Raw genomic sequence first — 26,866 nt, 5'->3', positions numbered from 1 at the left:
CACATCAAACTCTTGTTCATTTCTCCCTCGCCATTTCTCTAATGAAATTCGATCAGATTACCGTGTTCAACTTCACATTTAAAAGTCAGAATAAAGGATTGTCAATATATCTCCATGAACAAATCTTTTACGGCAACTTTCTGGGGTATGATAAATAGTTATAATGGTAACGAACTTGTAAGTAAATAACGAACTTGTAAGTAAACTTATGGATTTTTTCATGGCAATATCCATGGTAATAATGCTTGTCTATAGCCACAAACTTCTTTTGCTTTATTAATATTCATTACCATCCATTACCACTTTCATACAGTATTGTGTGGTAACAGGAAATATTCTGCATTAAACCACATGTTTGGAATAAGAAACCGCTACCTACACAATTGGCATTCACATAAAACTTCTTTTACAAACTTAAATAGAACTTACTTACCATTACCACCATATTGACTATCAAACAAGCTATTCAAGCAGTTGCCAGAAATCATAACCTAAATTATGGTAACTTCATCATCTCTTTATAGGAATACTATAACTGAATTTTATTCCTTTTTTTCACTCACTGCATATTTTCAGTCTAAACGTGTTCCATTGGATAACCTCCCATTCACCTCCTTAGTTTGTCAGTCACTTTCAGATAACCAAACAAGACCTCTAAACTTCACCACATTCCCTCTGCATCATCAATCAATTTATATTGGAATACTGAACTTCAGTTTTCGAGCTTATAACAAGCAAAAGGTGCACAACCATCAAATGGAACGAGAATTTTACATGATCTTAACATATGTACTTTACACCACAAAGAACATATCAAAATAATACATATATATCTTGCATCACCCTATAGAAAGCAGATTTGGAACCCGTATGTAAAATGCTCAAAAGCAGATATAAGTGACTACCTTACCTGCATCATCTATTCATCATCAATGCAGCTTTCTGTATAGCCGAGGGCAGATTCAGGTTCAGATTCAGAAAGACTGGATGATAGCAAAAGTTCATGCAAACATGGAAGAATGTGATTAAAGAGGAAAAAGAAAAATACATGCATTTGATAGGAAACGCAATCAAAGTTATTCATTAAATCAAAATTACTCTGCAAAATGATGATGTAACTTGTGAAAATATCAGAAAAGTGAATATTACTGCTATGTGTTTAAGGTTATAGAACCATCAAGTCATAAAATTTACAAACCTGACGAAGAATGAACTAGAACAAAAAATCTAGTATCAAATATCTTATACATGAAGCATCAGTTATGCCACTAATCATTTTAATCAAGTAATTAATTATAACATATTCAATGTGTATTGCAACATAAAAGGGCTTCAGATACATGAAAAAATTTCCAATAATTCTTAGCCACAACCTTACACAGATTACTAACATTACATCCTCCACATCATGACATAGAGGATTCAGCTGTCAATTACATCCCGCTAACTAACTATCTAGGAGCATATCCTTATGCAAAAGATTGGTACATTTCCTGATTTTGCCTACCTTCTCGCCGAACTGCATTACTTGTTTTGAGAGAATTTATCAGTACAGAGCCATCATTGTGGCCTAACATTTGTTACATGCATATATAAACCGAAGTAGAGACATACAAGTTTCTCAAGTTCTTTGAGAGCCAACAAAAAATATCAGGCTCAAAGGACTTCCCTTAGAATGACAACCTTAACTGTTCAAACACTTGCAGCCATATTTGGAATATTAGGTAACTTTTCTTATCGCACTTGCTCAGAATTTTCCGCATTGCTTCCCCTTCCCAATTATTCTAGTGTATAAAGCTGTAAGTATTCATAATTTTTGTTGTTGGATCTCAGGAAATATTGTTTCAGTTGGGGTATTCCTTTCGCCAGTGTAAGATAACTTTATGAATGTACAATCGTTGAATAATTTAAGCAATCCTATAATAAGATAACTTAATAGCTCCCTTTATGTCCTTTTTCCAGGCCTACATTCTACAGAATTTATAAGAGGAAATCATCTGAAGGGTACAAGTCATTACCTTATGCTGTCGGGCTGTTCAGTGCGATGATGCTGTTATATTATGGATCCCTCAAGCCGGGAGGAATTCTGCTCATCACTATTAATAGTTTTGGATGCTTCATAGAAGTCATATACCTGGTGATATTTCTAGTATATGCACCAAAAGAGAGCAAGGTATATCTTCTGTTTCATATAATAAGCCATATTGATACATAAACAACAGATGATAAAACTCAAAACATACATATCTCTGTTTTAGAAACAAAAACACAAGTGATATTGAACTTGAACGGAAGTTCAGCGGTTTCAGAACTTATTTAACAGTCCTTATTTCTGACCATTTGCAGTATTTCACATTGAAGTTAATACTTCTATTTAACCTGGGAGCATGCAGCTTAGTCATGCTGCTCACAACCTTGTTATGTAAAGGTTCCAAAAGAATTACTGTTGTAGGTTGGATAAATGCTGTTATCAACCTGTGTGTATTTGCAGCTCCAATGAGCATCATGGTATGTAGAAAAACATATCCATACCTTCATATGCCTAGGCATCTTAGCAACAACTGTGTGAAAGAAACCAATACATGTATGAATTCTTATGTCAGAGGCAAGTGATCAAAACAAGAAGCGTGGAGTTCATGCCGATATCTCTCTCCTTAGCCCTCACCCTCAATGCCTGTATGTGGTTTTTCTACGGATTTTTCCTCAAAGACTATTTTATCGCAGTAAGTAACCAAAACCAACCAACTTTTCTTTATGATATTTATGCTCTTCTTGGTTAGACAAAAATCATATATCTCTGTTTGGTTCCTTACAAGAATAGTTAGGAAGAAAAAGAAAATTAAAATGGAGGGATGAGGATGAACAAGACAAGTGAAAGAGGAAGGTAAGGAATAAGGAGGAAAATTTGACATACCTTCAATTTGAAAGGAAAATGTTGTCTATCTTTGAAAGAATTATTTTCCCCTTCTGGAAAAACTGTTTTCCAACCAAACAAAGAAGCTAAAACTTTTGTTTTTCAGGAATAATTTCCTCGTGATCAAACACTCTATTAGAAGCTAATCCTATGATTTATGACAAACAGGGACCAAATATTCTGGGATTTTTACTTGGAATAGTTCAGATGACTCTCTACATCTTCTACAAGTGGTGCAACAGCAAGATTGGGCAGGATTCGAATCATGACGAAACAAGCAAAGAATCGAATCATGACGATACGAGTCAAGATTTGAAGTTGCAGTCAGTAGATAATGTAATCAAGGACAATCAGCAAGTCGAATTGCAGATAGTATAGAATATCCATGTCAAGTTATCATCTAGGATAAACTCTTGACCTTCCTTTGAGATTCAGGGTTACGGGAAATCATCTGATACCTATCTAGGAAGAGTTAAGATTCTCCATGGTAAACAATCCAATTTCATGTAAAATATAATAAAAAAGTAATTATTGTATTATATAGGTAATTATAGGAGGGATGGAAAGAAGGAGGACAAGAAGAAAAGGAAACGTTTTTCTTTTTCTTTTTCTTTTTTTTGTAATTCTGAAACTCTTTCCAGGTTACAAGTAAATAATACTTTGCTATATCACTGTCAAATATACCTTCTTTAACAATTAATCTTATTGAAAGAATTGGTAGAAAATATTCCTGACCTCTTGCTATTCCAAACCAATAACATGCTAATACTGTCCCATCCTTCTCCTCTCTTCCCTTCCCTTTTCATCCCAACTTGGGGTACTGAACAAGTTGTTTAATAGGTGACTTAGGTTCTACCTATGTAGCACCATAAATGGTTGGGGTATTTCAACGAGAGCATCTCTGAAACAGGAAACATGAAGTCCCAGCCATTTCGGGCTATGTTAGCACCGGAACACCTGAAACTGAGATGCTTAAGAAACAAAGAAAAAATGGGGGCAGAAGGCACCAGGAACTTCAACCACCAAAGGTTGCAATGCTCAGAAACCCCTAATTAAGATGAAAGAAGGTTGTACAAAACGATTATGTAGTAGCTATCAAACTAACTAAACAAGTTAAATTTAGGAGTATACATGCTGTTGGAAAATCTAAAAGAGTTGAAATGAACAAATGAGTGCAAACAAAAAATTGAGAGAGAGTACTGTTAAATGAATACCGTGGTTTTCATTGATGAAGGTCACAACTTCTTTGGATACAACTTTTCAAACTGAATTCTTCTCAACTAGCCTTGTTACAACAGCAGATGAATGTTTTATAAAACATTATCAAGCAAGTAGCTGCATTTTGGTTTTCCTCGTATAATTCTTCGGCTCAAAAGGATTGTTTATCATCTCATTATAGTCTTCCAGATATGTAGTTGATTGCACTACACAGCATTTATAAGGAGTAAAGGTTTCTTAGAAGAAAAAAAAAGCTCCTCGGGCTCCATAATTTGTGAACTTGTAAACTGGATCATTCGGTTTCTTCAGCGATAGACTCTCGTCCAGAGATAAAATTCATCAAGGTCCTTGTAGCATGGCCAACAGCACGAGAGGTCTTTCTTGCAGCACCAGAGACAACTGGTTGCATAGAGATGACAGGAAGGCTCGCTCTCTCCTGAATCATTGCTGCATTGCGCAAAGGGAAGCATTATTAAGGACTCAATTAGGATGAAGAAGCTACTTAATGCATAAAATAAGTGACCAAAAATACTTTGAACATACAGATAGTCTGTTCACGAGCAATAGATCCAATCTGTTGCATTCCAAGTTTGGCTGCTTGAACTGCTTGTGCAGATTTATTAACTCCCTCTGAAATCTCTTGGCTGAAAAAAAAATGACCACTACATTAATATATGGAATCAAGAATTTCAATCAGAAATTGGTCACGCCTATCAGTCTATGCATGTATAGTAAAGAGCAACAAAACAATGATTGGATACTCTTCACCACAATACTTGCATTCATTAAGAGTTTAGATGAACTACAGAAGTTTATGGTAAGATTAAGAGTGCTTAATATTATACAGGAAATCAAAAGTTCAACACTTGAGATTCAAGATATAAGGTTTTGTCAGACATATCCATTATATTACCCCCTCCTCCCCTCTTCTCTCACGGCTACAGAACTGAATAAGTGACTGCAGAATTTAAGAATTAAGAGGGGGAACAAACTATAGATATAAGAAGAAAAACACATAACTCCGATGAAGACATTATTTCCAAACTGATGTATCCTATCACTAGAAAGCAACTTCCATCATGCAAATAGATTAATCTTGAAATACAACCATTTTCAGCGATCCTAAAATTACTAACGCCTGAAAAATATTAGTTATAACCTTTAACAGTTTCAATCAGCAAAAATCAATTTCAATCCATGAAAATCACTTTAATAGTTAAAAACAAGACTTAATCTACAAATATCAGTTCTAATCAGCAAAAATCAGCTTACTCGGTAGCAACAAGATTTAATCAGTATATGTCAGTTTTAATCAGCAAAAATAAGTCCTACTCTGTAATATACAGTTATAAACGTTAAAAGTAATATTAAGGCAGTAAAGATCCGGTAAAGAGAACAAGGGCTAAGTAATTAATTGATTAAATCCCACGAACCTTTATCATCTATCAGCCTTTCATTTCTATCACCCAACCCCCCACCACCAAGAAGAAAAAGAAAACACTGCTTCTCTTGGTACTAAGACTTCCAGTGTTGCATCCTTTGTAATCACAAATATATAAAGACATCTCTTCAAAAACAAATATATAAAGACATAAGCAACTTGCCAAGAATCAATCTGAGAAGAATAGGAGTACAAAAACATGATCAGGAATACCCGACTTTATTTACCTCAAATCACTCAATTCCACGGTAAGATCACTAACTTCTATGCCTGAAAGTCTAATAGCTGTCATTGTACTAGGGAGCTCCTCCCGAGCAGTGTCTGCTAGCTTCGCAAAAGAATTAGCAGCTCTTCCCATAGCCTGAAACATGGCATACAATATACAGTAACCAGGGATCCACAAACGATTCTTACTCTCCATATAGCAGTGATAAATATAATAGAGATCAGATTACAAAATCTCTGTGTCACTCACCCAAAACAACATGAAGCCAAAGCCCAAATTATTTCTGTTTTTTACAGCAAGCCCTATATTTTTTTAGAGATATCCAGATGTGGTGCCAGTTTGAAAGTAATAGTTAATGTAGGACTCGCCAAAACTAAAATAAGTAGGCTTAACATTCAGTCATTAATGTGTTAAGGAACTCAAGCAGCAGTCACATGGTACAAAAACAATACACGTCACGCAACTTCACAGCAGCATGCATTTTCAAAGAAAATTCAGAAATTCTCATAATTCTGCTAGTAAAGATTACTAATACAAGCCTCAAACTGACTTCTAAGGCATAACATATCCAGCTCAAGTATACTACAAAGTTTTGTAAGGTATGTTTGGAGAACTTACATACAAGGTAGGAACAGCAGCAGCAACAAAGCCGACAAATGCCACAGAAGTCTGCATTCAACAGATAACAAATGTAAGAAATGGGTGTTCAAAACATACGACACTTTGACAGCAATTGACTTTCCCCACGATTGTATTAGAATCTCATGCAACATCACTTGTACACTATATTTATTCCCTCTAGTCCCATTGGAGAGCATATAAATTAATCAGCTTTCAACATGGAAGAGTAGAGCCACAACAAGAAACAACTCAGCCTAAATGTAACAAATGGGGTCAACGCTCCATTGAAGCTTCCATACTAAGCTTCACTAGAAATTCACAAGAAAAACTATACTATTTTTCGTAAACCCAGATAACTCGAACGATTGATCTAAGATAGAAGCCCCACAATTAAGAATTAAAATCTCACATTCCATTAGACATGTTCCGAAACCTAAATTTGGTATCCCTCACATTAACCTTTTGCTTTATATTTTGACATACAATCATTCTTTAAGGAGTATTTTCAAGAAACAAATTTTGGCTGAAAGAAACTTCAACCCCTCCCCCTTCCTTTCCGATCAAATAAGCCACAAGAGAACCATGTATGCCATGTACTCCGTCTATTTTCATTTTCAGCTCTACGCTACAAACATCCGTGCCTGAAACACCAATGTTGTCTTAGGCTCTTAGCCTTTCAGGTATCGTCAAGACTTCAGGCGACCAGCGAAAGTTGCCCCCTCTTAAAGATCGCCACTTTCCATTCATACCTTATTCCCATTATAATGAAATTTAAGCACTATAACAGTACAACTCCCCCTCCATTCCATATAATTTGGCCACTTGACCAACTTCTTTCCTTCCATATTATCTGAAATCTCACACTTTTTCTATAACTCAATGCAACGTTACTTGTTAGTTTCAAACACCAATTCAATGACTACCACGTCCTTTAATTCGTGCACGAAAAAAACTAAAGAACACTCATTTTGCAATAGAGAGAGTAAAAATTAAGCAACTTCATTATAATGGGAACAAGAAACTCACAATTTCATGATTACAATAAAAAGAACATTGTCCAAAAACAACTCACATAGAATAAACATTATATTTAGTTCAATTAATATGAATAAAACTCAAATCAATTGCAGTAAAATTCAACAGAATGAAACTAAATTCAGTAAGAGAGAATCCGGAAGAAATTAATAATTACCGTGCAAGCGATGAATGTTAAGAGAAAGAAAGCTTGGTCACTAAAACTGAACTTAGAACGCCACGATGAGATGAAAGGCGGAAAATTAGGGTTTTTAATTTCGACGAATTCGGCTCGATTATCCGAATCATATCGTTGTGTCTGAATTTCCTCAGTAATAGAATTGGAATCGTTTAATTCATTTGAAGAATTAAGAGAGACAAGTGTTGATGATTTGCGACGAGTGAAGGAAGAAAGAGGAGAAAAGTTGCGAGGTTTGAGAAAGACGCGAGAATTATGAGGAGAATTTGAGGTTGAGATGATGAAGTGAGGGAGGAGAGTGAGAGAGGTAGTGTGAGTTGAAGGTAGTAGTAATGGAAGTTTCATGATGATGATTTAAAGAGAGAGAAAGATGGAAGAAGTGTGTTTTAAGAGGTGTGATTGTGCATGATTGCCATGGCGGACTGATTTCTTCTGCGAGAAGACATGAAAATGGCAATGGAAGCTCTGTAAAACCTGAGTTAACTTAAAAAAGCGAGAAATAATTTATTAGTAATATCTAATATGTGAAATAAAAAAGTGAGAAATATTTTTTTATAAATACTTTTTTATAAGAAAGAATTTTGTGGATTTTTTTTTTTTCATTTTACAATATTAACTAAAATTTGTTTTTGCAAGATCAACTCTCAAGCTAGTTTCCTACATTAATTTGCGGTCACAAGCTTTGGTGAAGGCATTGCACATCTTTAAGCTTGTACATAGAAAACGCCTTCATCAATGCCTGGAAACGAGAATTAATGTCAGAAAAAGCTTTAAGGTTAGATCTTGCAAAAAGAAATTCTGTTATGGTTGTTGAATGCCAAAAAGAATTTCAAAGGTTGTTTCTCGCTAAAAGTGTTTATAAAAGGTTGTTTCTCAAAAATTTCTCAATAAAGAATTGGTAGGCCCTCGATAAAAATGTTTGAAGAATTCATATTTTAAAATTTAACACAAATTGATTGCTTCTTTTTTAACAAAGGAAAATATTTGTCCATAAGTCATAGTATCATATGGAATTTCATCTTGACCCGCACTTTCTCTTAATTTTAGGAATATTCTTTGAGAAAATAGGGATGGAAGACCAGATATAAACCTTTCTTCAATTTTGCGGATGAGCATGAAAAACATATTACTCCACATGAAGTCACATGAAGCCAAGGATTCATTTAAGCAAAAATCCAAAAATCAAAGTTATCAGCAAAGAAATAGATACAAAGTTCAAGTTATCAGCAAAGGAATAGATACAAAGTTCAAGTTATCAGAGGAATTCAAATGGAAAACTGCTTCTAATTACAAACGGCGATACTTATCACTTGTATTTCACAAAAAACCAAAAGTCATGTACTATAAAGAGCTATTTGTATCCTCGTAGAAAATCAAGTGTAAATCAAATAATCACCTCGACGGATAAGAACGACTAGGTATCTAAATGTGAAATAGAGAATTGGTGACCCTACTATGAGTCTAGGAATAAAACGATAAATATCGCTTTTCTCTAAATTAAATAATCCTATTTCATAACTCCAAACTTTTATATGTTTTGGATCCAACTTTTTTTTCCAATCATATAAAAAAATTTGATTGTGAGATTGTCCCAACATATCCACCTCATAGGGTCAAATAGCCCATACAATTAGAATCTAGTTAGTAGTAGCTCAATAGTAAGTCTACTCACCAATACCTAATACAAGTAGATTCTCTCCATCGTTTTCTATTATATGATTAGAAGATGAACTAAATTATGATAAACAATTATATCATTTCAGATGAAATTAACACTACAACTTTGGTTGCAGTAGTGCATTATACTTGATCCATTTCTGTAGTCGTGACATTTAAATTTCATGTGATTACCAAGCCACACCATCACCATCTATATTAAATTACATTTTCATCCAAAATTAAAAGAAATCGGTAATCAAATAATACACTTTGAGATGATGGAGCAAAATTACAAATTGGAAAGAAAAAAAAGAGAAATCATAAACATGTTGTACATATAAAGAACGCTCAGCATGAAAAAAGGGAAAAATGCCATGAACTTTAGTAAGAACATGTTTTCCCCAACTTATTTTCAGTTCAGTTGTGTTCGGTTCAACTCCAAGTATCATTTCTATTAGTTATAATTTAATTCAGTTCAGTTGCAATCAATTCAGTTGTTTTATGTTAAAGAGAACAGACCCTAACTACGATTTATAAAAAGTGCAGATCAGCAAGTCAAAAAAGTTCCTTCGAAATGCCACCTTGATATTACCACTAAACATATACACAAATCTCAGTAATTAACCTCTGCAGACGATGGCACTAAATCTTTATAAAAAGTACGCGATAAGAGAACAGACCCTAACTACGATTTATAAAAAGTACGCGATAAGAGCAAGCCAGATAGGCAATAATACTACTAAGTTCGAAGAAACTGTACATTATTCTTAACAAGATAATGTCGATGGAAACGTAACACATCGCGACATCAGTGATCAGTTGCAGGATAGTTGAAGAAACCCGAGATATTACGATTCATCGGAGGAAACCAAACTGCCGTCCCATGCTAGAAATTGGTTCCTAATCAATTTCAGCACATCTTCAAGCATGGCCATAACATCTACAGCATCACTTCTCTGCTCCTGAAAATCATAATTGAAAAGTTAAAGCAACTTAATCTACTTACTCTAATGCTTTTGCATTATACCTATGCTTCAACATGGATGAAATCATGAAATAATTTCACCTTATTCAATATCAAGCACTTTAAAGTTTCGCCCAAAACTTATTTAAAAAAAGCATCTCACCAGTAAGTGCCTAGTTATCCCTGCTAGCTTCACAACAGCTTCCCTTGTAACTTCACCAGTTGAAGTGCGGAAATCATATCGATCAGCCTCTCTCAATTTGAGCCTGTATAAAGAGCTACTGTAAGCTTTCGTCTTGGTGTGCCAAATCCCAACAACGCTGTAGTGCCCTCCAGAATTGGCTTTCCCTAGAGGCCACCTAAGACCACCTTTCACATTCGGATCGAATATTGCCGAACTAATAAGATCTCTTATATTTTGCTCCTCTTCATCCTAGACAAAGCAAGAAACTACATAAGTCAATAGAGTGAAACATGAACTTAATCAATCACGAGCAAATTGAAAGGAAGAACACCAAAGATATGACCAACCTCCTCAAGCAATGAGGAGATAAGATCATAAACAACACCATACTTCTACTAGATCACAAGTATGTGGTTGTCAAGATATGGGAATACAGCCATTTTATTGTAGACTTTTCAATCCACTGACTTACTTATGATGCTAAAGGATTACTGGACCTTCTAAACAAAGAAACATATACACATGTATGCTCTAGTCAGATACAAAAGACCAGATATCTCTAACATAATGTTGGCGCAGGAGGGGGGAGGGATTTCACGGGCACCAAAAGTGCGGTATATAAATAGTGAGCTTCTTACCTGGAGAGCTCCAAAGATCCTCTTAGTGCACAGTGCCAACCTTAGGTCCACGTTACTCATAAGGCAAGATATGTCCTCAACCATATGACGTACTGGGTTTAGCTCGATCTACAAACCAGAAAGTTAAATAGCTAAAGCTATCAGCACAGACACTATTCAAGGGGGGAGCCAGGTGGTTTGTAAATCAACGCACTTGCCTTGTAGAGTTCAAGCTTATTCTCATCTTTTTGGACTCTGCATTTGCATGATATGACTGAATCGGATAGTCTGGCATCAGCGAGCTAAATTTTATAAAAATGATTACAAACATACAGTAGAAACAAGTAGATAAAACCTATCCAGAAACAAGAATAAACAGATCTCAGCAAACTTAGAAAGTACCTTTACAAAAAACAACTCCTTTTCTTGCTCATTGCTCAAACTGAACACCGAGCTCTTGAACAACTGCACTTTTGATGTATTCTATGTATTCTTGAGGTACATTAGTATAGAATAATCTTCTCAAATCCCTTATATAGGATTCAGAAACCAAATTTTCCTTGATGTAATCTAGGTTGTGGGAACGATTCCTGCATCATGAAAATTCATTAAACTCGTAGATCTTCAAACAAACTAGATTATGATTTGAATAAATATTTCCTTCCAAGGCCAAGGCCAAGGCCAGTTCTTAAAGTTCCAGAGTTCCATTTTGCTGCTCACATCTCTCACCAAACACGTCAGGAAGCTTCTCCAAACAAAAAAATAAGACCTGAATATGTACACATAGCCGAAGACAGACCTCAGAGCATCTATGTTTGACATCTCATTTGCCTATAATAGTGGTCAATAAGGACAGAACTTGAGTTGCACCTACAGCCTTATTTCTTACAGAAGTTAATTAAGAAACACAATAGAATTTAGAAAATGGGCCAAGGACAGCACTTAAGTTGCCTATAATAGTGGTCAATAAGGACAGAACTTAAGTTGCACCCACAGCGTTACTTCTGTCAACAGTTAATTAAGAAACACAATAGAATTCAGAAAATGGGCTACAAGAGCGTAGTAACTGCAGCAGAATCATTATTTTATGGCAAACATGCTATATCTGCAGCATGTGTCACTTGCACTTGCATCTATAGAATTTCACATAATACATATACAGAAGAATGTTCCCAAAGAATATTAACAAATTTCAGTCACCTTCAGGTTTCAGCCTATCATTCAATTCAAACTCCATAAAAGTATGAGAAGAATCACAATTCATAGGCATAAGCACAGAACTAATGAAAGAAAGAAACTGAAATATGACTACTACCGATGAAAAAGCACTTTGCCAAAGCGAGCAACTACTGATGGCTTAATTCCTTCCGAATTTTGATCCAGCAGTTCAGTTCTTATATTCTGAAAAGCTGATAGCAGATCTCCATGTATAGTTTCAGCAACTGACGCCCACGTATGTTCCAAGGGACAGCTCTTGGTGTCATGGTGCTCTAAAGGCATGTAAGGGCAAATTAGATTTTGCACCACAGAAACCACCATGATTTTTTTTTTTTCAAGAAGAAAACATCACATCTAAGCATCTAATGGAAACGAGTGTGTGAACTGTGATCTGCAGAGTGCGAGAAAGGAACCTTGTTGTGAGTCGCCATTAACCAAGATCAGTGGTTTCTCTCCAGTGCTCCGCTCCATTGAATCAAGGCAAACTGGAACCAAGCATAGTGCAGAAGAAACCTGCACATCATCCATCAGTTGAACTGCCAGCCACCTTGATATAGAGTGCTTTGCATAAAGAATATACTTTCCGTGTGAAAAAGTATTCCCTGTCCTGTTATCAGAACTACGCTTTGATGAATTTAGATTGAAACTCTTTAGCTTAGGGAGCAGCTGTGTCGGTGTAGGAGGTGTCTCGTCTTGGGTCTTTGATAGTCGTTTGTGTGGAGGAACGTAAGCCATTGACTGTAGATGGCAAAATTTATCGCTTAATGCCTGAGAATCAAAGGTGAAATCAATACCTAACCAATCCCCAGTTGATATCAATAGGGAGCTGTTGGCTAAAAGGAAGCTTAATGTACTCGATAGTTTACCCTTGATCAAGTTCAGAACAAAACTAATATAGAAAACAATTCATCTCTATTCTATATGAACATCAGGTTTAGACATCTCATTCTCATCCCAAATGAAGTGACATGTCCTCAAAACTTAAAAGTAAGCACTTTCCATTTGCTTTGAATTGCATATGCCCCACATTCTCAGCCCAATACCAAAACTATTCTATAGAAGCAGAATCACCCCTCGACATTTCCTTCACCAATGTCAGAGTTATCAAACATCATTTGTGATCTTAAATAATATTGCCTCACTTATGCATCAGAATAAAATGTTCTACATCAACAGGCAAAAGAAAGCAGCGAAGAGCATACAAATTAATCGCAGACAAAACACAACAAAATTTTCTTAGTTGCAGGCTCCAAACATTTTCCATAATCGATAATGAAATTCGAATAAATACGGGAATTTATTAGTAACTCCTGGTTCACATTCCCTCAAGTACTCGTGTCAAAACCTCAACACTCCGACATGAAAATGGACCCTCCAAAACTTCATTTTTGACCAATAATTTAGAAGAGTAATATCATATAATACACAAATCGGACACTTGGGCACATATACGAGTGGCAGAATCCAATTAAGCATAGGTCAAATTCAATCCATCTCATTCTTAGCTGGCTAGCCACCAAATCCCACAACAAAACTTTTGATTTTGAATTTAACACACTAAAGTTGCATAATGCCTAGATAGTAATGAAACATGCATGATTTTTTGAGCTATTACAATCATATGTTGGTTAAACATTTTTTTACTGTATGACAGAATTAGCAAGAATACTTAAAACAAACCATAATTCAGGTTAGTCAAACGAGACTTGCTAGAATGCAACTTAACAATACTAGTTCTCATGCATGAACTCCCCAAAAGTTGAAAAGTTTGCAGAAACAGAAACATCATCATATCCTAAAACCCTGAAATTTAGTTGAATCAAGATTCATCTCACCTAGCTAAACGTCCAAATTCCCGTTCTGCTTTTCTTTGTTAGTACTCCCTCCGGTCACAAAATATAGTTCCTGATTTCATTTTGGGTGTCCCAAAATATAGTTCCCATTTTCATATTTAGTTCCATATTTTTCTGTAATTTGCCAATAAAAACCGTGTGTTAGTGTCCCACCATTTATTTGCTTCTTGGATTTTGTTTTGTCCTTTGTTTATTCAATCAAAATGTTACAATTAATGCTCTTTCACCAATTATTTTCCATTGTCTCTCCAAAAATCATCATTTTTCATACAACATTTATTTAAATAAATATAAAATCTTTATTATATCTCTTAGATTCTACTTGCATAAATTACCGTGAAAAAAGGAAAATGAGAACTATATTTTGAGACGGAGGGAGTAGTATGTAGGCAATGTTTTTTAATTTCAGCTTATTTTCATTTATCTGAATTTAATCAAATTGATTGATGTGAAGTTGTGAACTTATAAAATTTAGGGTTTTTTCATGTTTTTTTAAAAATTATAAAATGTAGTTGTGATGTTTTTTATTTTATATTGTACCTTTAAATTTTTTAGGTTTTATATACAGTATTCCTCCGTTCAATGTACGTAACGTATACTGTTAATTACTTAATATCTCTGTTAATGATTCATATTAACAGCGATTGCAGGAAAAATTTCCCTCCATAAGTATAATCTTTCCTCTATTGATTCTTCTCCCTCTAAAATTCGCATTGTTAAACTTCTCTTTCTCTCAAATTCTCATTACTGATCTTCTCCTCCATCAAGAAAATTTAACAACTCAATTAAAAACTTCACCAGAAGTGCAAAAATTTTACAATTTGACAACTTATAATCAAGAAAACTAGTTATTAGGCCCGGGCTATGACCCGTGTAAGAAAAAAATCATTTATTAATATAATACTTTATGATAATAATACCAAATACAACTTAGCATAGGCAAGTTAGAACTTTAGTATATGTACTTGAGGTCTTAGGATCAAACCCTATACTATGCAACTTCTTAATTTTTTTTTAGTGTACATGGATTACATAAACTAAAACTCCCTAACTAGGAAGAGCGCCATGTGGCACAATTTATTGTTTTCGCACGCCTTTTAATATAGTTGTGTAGATTGCCTGAATTTTGGTGTTTTCCTTTCATATTACTATTGGTTCTGCACTTTCGTCTTCAATGGAACTTCAATTTTCAGGAAAGAGCAAATGTTTAGGATTTCATGTTGTGATTTAGGATTTTCGAGTAACGTGAGTAGACAAATGAACTAACTGAGAAGGTTTTAGGAAAGAACTTATAGAAGATTGACATGAAGAAGTTAGTAGGTCATTAAAACTACTAAATGGAGGTTTGGTTGGGAATTCAAAAATCATCAACGTCCGTCTTTATTAATGCATACTATGGGTACTATGTAAAAAACTTAAAAAATTTATTGTACAATATAGAATAACAAAAGCATATATAAGGGGTACATTTTAAAAACACGGGTATGTCATAGAAGAACCTAAAAATTTTATGAGTTTATCAACTCAAACCTTATTATTGCTCAATTGTATTTACCTGATCTTAGTAATTTTTATTATATTTAATATAAACAACTTTTAACTTATTTGAACTTATAGTTTTTCTTATAATGATTGAAAATGAGTTGAGCAGGGTATAGGTTATCAGACCATACTCCTGATCATTGTGTGTAATATGATATTAAATGTGTGTTGAGAAAACTAAGTTATATATAAAACAAATTATATAGTTTGAGATTATATTTAGTAGCTTGTAGTGATTGTATATTATTAGAATTGTTTTTGGAAAATTATTGTTAGTTGTTTATCAAAATTTAACGCACAATAAAATTTATCAACCAACAATTAACTAACTAATTTTACAAAAGGAATTTACTTCATTAGTCTAAACCAAAAACTTTATTCTTCAATATAACAATTTATTTTTAAAATTGTGAAATGCACTTGAAATTATAAATTTTTAGATTTTGTTTTTTAAATTGTTTTTATTTAAGCTCTATGCGTGTGTAAATAAAAAGGATTTGAGGTATAGGTGTATCATAAAAGATTGAACTAGATATAAACTGACCAATGAAAGTTTTTTAATTGACGAGCATGCACTCGTAGAATAAATGCTATTTGCTGCGGTTTTACCTATACGCAACAATATTACACGTAAAAAGAAAAGAAAAAATAGAAAATAACAATATTGTTGCGATTCTCGCCCAAAACCGCAGCAATATTGTTCAACGAATACATTTTGAAAAAAATGTGGGGCCTGGAAAATTTAATATTGCTGCGGTTTTGGGCGGGAAACTGCAGCAATATAATAAAAAATATTTTAAAAATATATTGCTGCGGTTTCCCGCCCAAAACCGCAGCAATATTGTCTGCTCTTAAAAAAAAAAGACGCGTCCCTATTAGGGTTTATTATTTCTTCTTCCTTTACAACTCCTCCAGCCGTTTCTAAACCTTCTCTCCTCACTCTCTCTCCTCTCTCTCTCCCTCTCTCTCCTCACTCTCTCTCATTTCCTCCGTTTCTAAACCGCTTCAACATTCAGATCTGACCTCTCTCCTCTTCTTTGTCGTCCGTCGTTCGTCATTTTTCGTTCTTCCTCGTCATATCTGGTTCGTTCGTTTTCGTTTTCGTTCGTTCGTTTTGTAAGAAATCTCCCTCTCCTCAACAGAAATCCAGATGAGTTCGTTTTCGTGTGTTTCGTTCGTTCGTTTCCGGCGGCTCTTCATTCGTGAGTCAAAATCCAATCGTTCGTCATATGCGTTCGTTCGTGGGTTTCGAAACTCAAAACCCCCATAACTCCTCAACAGAAAAAATTGTGAATTATTAAAAAAAAAAAAAGGGCATGGAAGCAGGGTCAACAAAGAAGAGAGAGAGAGCAGAGAAACCATACAAAGGGATAAGGATGAGGAAGTGGGAAAAATGTGTTGCTGAATTATTTGAACTTTTTTTTTTCCTTTTTTTCATTTTTTTCGGTTACTTTTTAGATCTGGTTGTGTTTGTGTTTTCTTGTAGATTTTTTTTCGTTTCTTTGTAGACATTCGATCGTTTTTTTCTCTTTTTTTGTAGATATTCGTTTTTTTTTTGTTTTTTGTATATATTCGATCATTGATGATCGTTTTTTAGTCTGTATATATTCCGTTCCTTGTCTTTTCGTTTTTTTTCATTTTTTTCCGATTACTTTTTAGATCTGTTTGTTGTTTTTTAGCTTGTAGATTTTTTTTTTTTGCTTTTTCATTTTTCATTTTAGATAGTTTTTTTTGTTTTTTAAGATTGTTTTTTTCATTTTACATATTATTCTTTTGTAATATTCATGTAATTAATTTTTTCACTTTTGTATATTAATATATTAATGAGATTCATGTTATTTTATATTCAGTTTGCCTGAGAATTTAATGGATAATGAATGGGGTAATTGTTTGGTTTTAATATTTCAAATTTAATTGACAAATGCAAAAAAAAAAAAAAAAAAATTACCTGTAGAGGGACATATTGCTGCGGTTTTGGTCTAAAAACCGCAGCAATATTACGTGTTAAACAGATAAAAAATTATAATATTGCTGCGGTTTGGCCTTAAAACCGCAACAATATTGGTATATATTGTTGCGGTTTAAAACCGCAGCAATAGGTCACTTTTTAACCGCACAAGTAGCATTTATTCTACTAGTGATGATGCTTCTCTTTATTGGTTACTCTCTCTGTCTTTTTTTAGTTGCTACATTTACTTTAGCACACAAATCAAAGAAACATATGGAGAGTGGAGACTATTGAAAAGTAAAGTAATAAAGTATAAAGTAGTGTTTTTGTGTGATGAAGACAAAAATAAGATTATAAAGTTAAATAATATGTAGGTAATACAGTAATACATACTAAAAGTAGAAATATTTGACAAACGACAACTAAAAAGAGACATGTCTAAGGCTATGTTTAGTTCACGTGAAATTTTCTGATATGAACTTATCTGATCTGAACTTAATTTTTCTATTCTGATTTGATCTGAACTGATCTGATCTGATTACAACATCTTATCTTTTAGATTTTTCTCAATATATAAGAAAAATATAGTCATGTAGGGTCTTGTTTGATTCGTCTCAATGAGTACTTTATTAATATTCAATTATTATAAATTTTACTAATATGTAATGAAAGATATTTAATAGTAATAATGATTTTTAAATATAAGCATACATGATCTGAACTTATTTTTTCTGATCTGATCTGATCTGAAATAAGCAAAAATAAGGTGAACTGAACATAGCCTAAATGGTATAATATACTCTCTCCGTTTCCTAAAGATCTTCCCTCTTTCTGTTTAAGGGCCTGTTCTCCCAGCTTATTTTGAGTTCAGTTCAGACCCGTTCGGTTCAGTTCAGACCGGTTCAGTTCAGTTCAGCTCTTGACAATACTTTTACTCTCACATATCACTATTCATTTCAGTTCAGTTCAATTCAGTTCAGATCAGTTCAGTTCAGTTCAGTTCAATTCAATTCAATTCAGTTCAGTTGTTTTATGCCGAAGAGAACAGGCCCTAAGTCCGTTTCCAAAAGATCTTCCCTCTTTTACTTTATTCCTTGTTTGGAATTTTTTTTCTCTTTTTACCCTCTCATGTCCTTATTATATTGTCCACCATTATATTATCAATTTACTTTACTCCATTTTTCTCTCCTACTTTAACCCCTTTTTATTTGTTTATTTATCTTAACCCCTTTCTCTCTCCTACTTTATCCACCCCACACCCCATGGATCCTCCTTGGTATCCGTAAGAACAGTATCATGGAAGATCTTTAGAAAACAGAGGGAGTAACAACTAAAAAAACAGCGAATTGTGTACTTTGTTAACAATAGGTATGACATTGAGTGGTGGTAAATAATCTACCTTTTTCATTAGCTGCACCATTTTGATTTTATAACTAGGTAGCACACAAGTTCAACCATTAACATTTTAATTTACCAAATTAAAGTAACAAAAAGGAAGAAAATAATAGGATCGTTTGAATAATGGACGTTCTATTATTTTCAGTCAACTTTTGTTTAATCCTCTTCGATCTCAACTGCTGTTGAGGATTAATCAAAAGTTAAGACTGAAAATGCCGGAATATTCATAATTCGGAGTTCAAACTGTTCCTGATAATTTTTTCAAAAAGAAATAGTGGTATGTTGGCACAATGCAATATTAAGAATTTATTTTTGGAAAAAATCTTGATATATACAATAAAAATGGATGAAGTATTATAAATAAAAAACATGTTTAAGGACGTGTTTACCCTTTATCAACCAACTAGTTGCATTCACTTCTATTTTTCCTTTTAAATTAGTGTTCTAACTTTTTAGAAAAATGTCTAAATTCAAGTTGAGTAGAATGGACGATGTTGACTTCTTTTCCAACAGTTTCTTTGACTATTAGTATAACAGTCATTCATTCTCCGACCAATCGCGGACCTCGTGCTCATGTGAATATGTGATGGTGATCTAACGGCGGAGAAATCACTGACGATTGACGGTTGTGGTGCAGTCAAAAACCATAGTATCTTTTTTTTTTTGAGCAGAAAAAAACATAGTATCATTGTAGAGTTTGTATTATAAGAGATCGTCAATAAAATTAAGCAATAGTATGCCTAATATTGAAAAGAGAATGTGTCCAATAGTGATTAAATTAATTTCTTTTGATGACTAGTTTAATTCATTTAGTAATCAGGTCTATTTTTATATTAAATTAGACCGCCTCTTTTAATAATTTTTTATCAACGTATTTGAATTTTATAGACATCAAAACCATTAGAGTGTGTCTAGTATATCTAACTTATTAAATAAGTTTTAATTAAAAAAAAAATGATTCAACGAAAAAAATTCAGTCAACAACAAAAATAAGCTAGGTTTAGAAAAATAAGTTACAATCAAATAAAAGTAAATTAATTTAGTAAGAGTATATTCAACAGTAATAAGTTTAAGTTCAGCATAAGAAAATTAGAATGAGGACCAATATGTTTAGTTCAATAAAAATAGATTAACTACAATAAAAATAAGTTGAAGAGAACGAACTAAGTATCTAATAACACTAAAATAATATAAAAATAAAACAAATTCCATGATACAATAAATTATTAGAAGGCAAAAGCTAACGGACACCCCGGCGGCGCTAGATAAGAAATATATTGTTCTATTTAATTACTCATATTTATATAAAATAATATAATAATGTATAATTCCAATGCAATGCATTTAAATGCTTTGCATTTGAATTAAATATTTTCCCCTTTCCTTTTGAAAAACATTAAATGATTTGCATTGGAATTATACGTTATTCTATTATTTTGTATAAATATGAGTATTTCTTATCTAGCGCCCCGGGACGTCCGTTAGCAAGATCCTTATTAGAATAATGATTCTAATTATAACATAAAATTAGACAACCTAATACTGAATTTTTCTAACAAACTCCCATTTCACTTTAAACCAACACTATCCTAGTCATCCTTTCTCTTCTCATTCCTTTGTTTTCCTGATTCTCGAACCACAACAGACAATTTTAAAAAATAACTCGATAGTCTTACTGAATAGATTAAACTAGTCACGAAATAGATTAAACTGATCTCTAAATAAATTATACTAGTCACTATAAAAAAAAATGACATGTTCTCTTCTTAATATTGGACTTGGACCGTGTTTAATTTTAAATTAAAAATAAGCGATTTTTTACAAAACCGACTATAAATATAAAGGGCAAAAAATGAAAATGTTAAATAAATGCTTTGTTAGAGGAGCATTTCATTCTACGAGGTGAGTCGTTTTGGGCTTTTGGTCAGCTCAACTACAAAATCTATTGCCTTTTTTAAAGTAGAATACTAAAGCTAAAAAGTACTTCTATTTTGTTATACTTCCTTTGCGTTTTTAGGGAATGCCTTTGTATTTTTGAGTCCGTTCTCTCTTTTAGTGGAAATACGAGTATATGTAAGATTATAATTTGATAATTGCAGTTTGCTTGAAAAATTAATTTCTTTGATTGTTCGTTTGGCGGAAAATGAAGATTTAGGGTTTTATAATTACTGTAAGTATTTAAAGGACCACATATGACATAAGTATCTTTACCCAAACAATTATGCATTATTGGACCTTAGGGTATGAATATTGCCATATTGGTAGTCTTAAGGAGAGTCTTGAGCAAAGACTATGCAATAATGTTGAAAGAAAAAAAATGGAGTCTTGAAGTGAGTTTGATAATCAAAGACTCCATCCAAGACTATGACATGTAAGGAGTTAAATTTCTAGCTACTTGAAAGTTGACATTTGTCTTTTTTTTATTAAAAAAAAAAATCAATTTAAAACATAGTCTGTGGAAAGTCTGAGGGATAAAGTATAAAATTAGAATGAATCTGAAGTGAGTCTGTAAAATTAAAAAGTAGTGGAAAGCTGATGTGGCACAGTCTGGAGGTTGGAGTTGAGTCTTAGGGATAAACTCACCCTTAAGTGCTAACTCACAAATTTTATTTATTCGGATGAAGTTTTTTTTATTAAGGCTATTGTTGATCGAATATGCGATGTAATTAGCTATAATATGCTATGTATTTGTGTTGAATTTTAGATTTCTTAGAAAATGTTTGTAAGTGTCGTCTGATTTTTTATTAGCAATGAAATCCTATATCTGTCCAAAAAATAAATAAATTTGATATTAGTCTAGCATTTGGAGGTATGAAATATTGATATTTTCAGTTTCATTTTGTTGCGAGAAGTGGAACACTCATCATTTGAAAATTGAAATAATGGACTAGGAGTATGATTAATCTTCTAAGGTCTTAAATAATTTTTGACTGAGTTTTAAAGAAGTTTAAACATACTTAATTTTCTACGGGTAGAATATTGTCCTCACAAAGTTATATTGTTTGATATCAGATAATTACTTTTGTACTCTATTTTCTAACATAACATACTAGATGGTCGGCGTGCCGCGTGCCTATATATGCTCTCGAATATACATACAATTTCGATTCAAATAATGGCTACCTTGTTAAATGCATCACTACATTACCTCCATTTCTTCTTATTCGTTATACTTTGACATATTACATTATTCATAAATTGCACTTCGACTTTCATTTGTAATTCATACGTGAATAACAACATAGTCATGTGAAATCATGTTAGATTCGTCTTAATATATACTTCCTTCGTCTTTATCGATTGCAACAATAGGGTTGGACACAGTTATTAAGAAAATAGAAATAGCAAGGTAAAACAAGGATAATATTGTCAACTAATTAGCTGGTGGGTAATTAATGGTAGTTTTAGTAAGGTGAAAACAAGGGAAATTTTGTCAACTAAAGTTACTTTTTAAACCAAAAATAGCACTGTTGCAACAAATACGAAACTAGCATAATTAGTCATTGTTGCAATAGATAAAGAGCATAGAAAGTATTTTATGAATATATTTTTTTATTAATTATCACAAATGCAAAACTAAAGATATATATTCTCAAAATTTTACATCGACATGTATAAAAAAATGATTGTCCATCATACTTACACCCTATTTGGGTCCAAAAATAAATCACTTTCACTAAAACAAAAGTTTAGCCCTTCAATTTACATCCACTTCTAATTCATTTCCATGCTAAGAGTACATAATAAATAACTCTAATAATGATATCCAATTCCTTAACGTACACTACAAACACAAATAAGAAAAAGTGGACCTTTTTATTTACTTGAATATTTAATCTCTAATCTAGTGTACGTTTCTTCGTGGAAACTAAAAAGTAGATTGGCTTTTCCAATATAATCACATTCTAGACCTTACCCTACTAATCTACTATGGAGAGTGTTCTCTGCTTAACTTTTTCAGTGTAGCAACTGTAGCTCCCACAATAAATTAGAGAGGTTGTTTAGTGTACTGTTTGAATTTGGACTTTTGAGAGAGAAAAATAATTAATTATTTTTATTATTTCAATTTAGGTAGTTGTGATATTTTTAAAATCATGGATTTTTAGGGCCTGTTCTCTTCGGCATAAAACAGCTAAACTGAACTGAATTGAACTGAACTGAACTGAACTGAATTGAATTGAACTGATCTGAATTGATCTGAATTGAACTGAACTGAACTGAAATGAATAGTTATATGTGAGAGTAAAAGTATTGTCAAGAGCTGAACTGAACTGGTCTAAACTGAACTGAACTGATCTGAACTGAACTGAATTGAACTGAACTAAACTGAATTGAACTGAACTGAATTGATCTGAACTAAACTGAATTGAACTGAAAATAAGCTGGGGAGAACAGACCCTTAGTCGATTTCTAAAGAGGAGAGAGATAGAAGAAGAAAATAAAATCTCATATAATAAGAGAGATAGAGAGAAGTTTCAAAAATTATTAAAAGAGACCGTCTAATTTAAATATAAAAGTAGACATAGTCATTAAATGGATTAAACTAGTCACCAAAAGAAATTAACCTAGTTACTATTATGTAATTTCTCTTTTTAATGTTAAGCTTATTTATTGTCTAATTTTAATTTATAAGTAAGCGCTCTCTTACAAGACAAATTCGAGAAATTATTTCTCAAAATAAATATCAAAACTAAATTAAAACTTCTCAAAATAAAAAGTGTTAGAGTTAAATTGAAATTAATGAAGTAGAGAGAAAAAAAAAAAAAAAAAAAAGAGGCCACCATGCTGAAGTTGTCCTTGTCTAATCTATCGCGTGAATCGTGCTAAAAGTTCCTTTTGAGCATTGGCATTCCCATCTTTTTCAATTTTCCCATTTTTGTAATTTTCTCTTTTATTCACCACAAACAAACACGGTTTTAAGACTTTTCTGTTTGGTAAAAGGGACATTTTTTTACTCTCCATCTCGACTGTTGTGTCAATCATGTTTTGCCAGCAATTTTACAAATGATTTCAGACAGTAATACACTAAATTTAAGAGTTGTCAATCTTACTCTTTATATTATGATTAGTCATTTTTTTTGAGGGAATTATGATTAGTCAATGTAGCTTTTGATGTTTAGAAGAATTTATTTTGGTAAAGATGACTGAAAATCATCTTAGAATATGAATTGCTAAGATTTTTTTTTAAGGAATGAATTACTATTATTACAAAAATCTGAATTTTTTCCACGGATAATGTAAAATTGGGTTTTAATTCCCAAAATATGCCCAAAAAAATTAAAATTTCCTGCGTACCGTCTACGTAGGACGGCACGCGGGATTTTTTTTTTTTTAGTAAAAACCGCTACTTGCAGTAGCGGTTTACAAGTGCCGAGAAAATTTCTTTTTCAACTTAGGTAAAACCGCTACTTGGAGTAGCGGTTTACCAAAAAAAAAAAAAAAAAAAAAAAATTCTTTGTGTAAACCGCTACTCCGAGTAGCGGTTTATTATGAAAACTGATATTTGCTTACCATATTTTGCGCAGGTAAACCGCTATCAGAGTAGCGGTTTATATTTATACACCGCTACTCAGAGTAGCGGTTTATTTTAAAATTAAACCGCTACTTTGAGTAGCGGTTTCCGTGGGTTAAAACAAAAAAAAAACAATTTTCTCACGTGCCGTCCTACGTGGACGGTAACGCAGGGAATTTTATTTTTTTGTGCATATTTTGGAAATTAAAACCCACTTTTGCACAGTGGCGGATCCACTGGGGGTACAGTGGGTCCAGCTGTACCCCCATTTTCAAAAAAAAGTTTGTGGGAAATAGAAGAAAAAAGGGAAAAAAAAGAAGAAAAAAGAAACGCGCCCCACAACTGAAAAGACGCTCCTCATTTCTCTCTCTCAGACTCTCACTCACGCGTCCCTAATTACTCCCCTTCTTTCTCTCTCCTCTGGTCAGTCTAACGTTTCTTTTTTCTTTTCTCTCTCCTTATTGGCTTCTTTCTTTTCGCCTGCCGGAGACCCGGAGTCCGGGCTGCTTTCACCATAAGTCGCCACTTTCACACTTTGCAGCCCAGAATTATTGTAGACGTTGTCACCCTTGTCGGTTGTTGTCGCCCTTTGCCGGAGGCCCGCAGTTCTTCACTTCTTCTTGTCGCCACGAGCCCACGCCACGAGACGCCACCGCCGGCAGTAAGAAGCATAACTCACTGTAAGTGTAAGTCTGTAACTCCTTACTCCCGTCGCCACTTTCTGTTTTTTTTTTTTAATTTTTTTATAATTTCTGCTAATTTATAAAGGATAGGTTACTTGAATTGAACTTAGAGATTTAAATGTTGAATTGAAATTAGAGATTACTAATTACTTCATTACTTGAATAGTTGAATCGAAATTACTTGAATTGAAAGGTCGTCGGATGCACTTGTAATTTTTTTTATTTGAAACTTATGTTTTTTGTCGTATTAAATTAGTTGTAATTTGAATTATTAATTGATATTGGCATTGTATTTTGATTTGAATTTTTAGTTGTAACTTAACTCAAGTATTGTATTTTGTTTTATTTGAATTTTTCTCATCCGTACCCCCATCCCGTAATTCCTGGATACGCCACTGCTTTTGCATTATTTAAGGAAACAATTCACAAAAATCTTAATGTTTGATTTTAGAATTAAAAACGATTTCGAATTAGTCTTCACAATTAGACTTTTGTGGTTATAGTTATTAGCATCTTGAACGACTATAGAAAAATCCATCCCAACATCACTTTCTTAAATGGTTGGTAATACGAGATCTTACTGAACTGACACGTCGCATATGTATATTTAGCCAGTTTTGTAGGTCAGACTCCTTGGAGGTTGGGAGATGGTCTGTTTGATTAGTTGTTACAAGTGTTGGTAATGTATTAATGACTAGTAATGCACTGTAGTGTAATTTTACAAAGCAAATTCCATGTAATGCCGCCACATCCCAAAAAATATATTGTATTTTCTAAAATTTCATTACCATCAATTACTAATTGAAAAGGTAATATTGAGTGGTAATGAAAATTACGAAGTGAAAACTCATATTTTATGGATAAGTTTCATTACGAAGAGTATTGACATAATAATATCTTTACAAATTCACAATAAATTACTTACCATCACTACTATTTATGATTATTGACCAACAACCCGTAAATATCAATTTACTCATTTTAGCTTGTAACTAGTATTTTGGCCCGGACGTTGCTCCGGGTTGGTACTGTTTTACAAATTTGATATGTATTTTTTTCCATTCCCATTAAAATATATTAAGGAAAACTCAATATTTAAAAGGTACAAATATAATAGTGTGGACACTTAAAACATGTTTAAAAGTTTGTTGAAATGGTAATTGTGTCATACTTCCTTCGTTTAGAAATAGTTGCACCATTTCTATTTTGTGCACTATTCACATCTTACACTTAGATTGTCTTTAGTGATTTATATTTTAGGAAAAACATAGTCATGTGGGATCTTGTTAGATTCGTCTCGATGTAAATTTTTTTAATATAAACTTTTTATAATTTTACTTATTGATAATTAAAGATATTAATGGTTGAAATCATACATCGGCATGCGTGAAAAGTAGAAATGGTGCAACTATTTCTAAACAGAGGAAGTATATAATTGCAAGAGGTCACAGGTTCAAATCTTGTTGCAAGCTAATTTTGTTTTTGTTAATTGACATGACTTGTCACTTGTGTATACATTGGACAATTCTAGTGGAGTAACCGAGGTGCCACGTGGTGTGTATACATTGTCACGCACGCCTTTTAATATATTTGTATAGATGGTCCTCTGGGTGGGAGCCCTATGCAAGGACAGTTTAGAGGAATTCTTCTTACTA

The 26,866-nt window shown here is 33.1% G+C and overlaps 2 protein-coding genes and 1 pseudogene across 5 annotated transcripts; 1 reads left to right on the top strand and 2 right to left on the bottom strand.

Annotated features, from left to right (window-relative positions):
- Positions 1–676: 676 nt before the first annotated feature.
- Positions 677–8,193, bottom strand: LOC104890420 (hypothetical protein). 4 transcript variants are annotated; one of them, XR_002039675.3, is made up of 6 exons: positions 7,613–8,193; positions 6,418–6,468; positions 5,801–5,934; positions 4,676–4,776; positions 4,129–4,579; positions 677–3,871 (listed from the first exon to the last, which is right to left on the bottom strand). XR_002039675.3 is itself a non-coding variant. In XM_010675901.4 (5 exons), the coding sequence occupies exons 1-5, from the start codon at positions 7,976–7,978 to the stop codon at positions 4,425–4,427; spliced, it is 807 nt and encodes a 268-aa protein (XP_010674203.1). In that variant the 5' UTR covers positions 7,979–8,193; the 3' UTR covers positions 4,117–4,424. The 4 variants fall into 4 exon arrangements, 1 of the variants encoding a protein (XP_010674203.1); XR_008969135.1 differs by having other exon boundaries at positions 677–3,815; XR_007273638.2 differs by having other exon boundaries at positions 677–2,146.
- On the top strand, positions 1,676–3,292 carry LOC104890419 (bidirectional sugar transporter NEC1). The gene is made up of 6 exons (XM_010675900.3): positions 1,676–1,724; positions 1,834–1,870; positions 1,963–2,173; positions 2,347–2,508; positions 2,604–2,723; positions 3,083–3,292. The coding sequence occupies exons 1-6, from the start codon at positions 1,676–1,678 to the stop codon at positions 3,290–3,292; spliced, it is 789 nt and encodes a 262-aa protein (XP_010674202.1).
- Positions 8,194–9,856: 1,663 nt separating the features above from the next.
- Positions 9,857–13,542, bottom strand: LOC104890421 (uncharacterized; annotated as a pseudogene).
- Positions 13,543–26,866: the final 13,324 nt, after the last annotated feature.

The sequence above is a fragment of the Beta vulgaris genome, chromosome 4, assembly GCF_026745355.1.
Source record: "Beta vulgaris subsp. vulgaris cultivar EL10 chromosome 4, EL10.2, whole genome shotgun sequence".
Taxonomy (NCBI): domain Eukaryota; kingdom Viridiplantae; phylum Streptophyta; class Magnoliopsida; order Caryophyllales; family Amaranthaceae; genus Beta; species Beta vulgaris.
The sequence above is the reverse complement of the archived record's forward strand: the minus strand, read 5'-3'. Positions and strand labels throughout refer to the sequence as shown.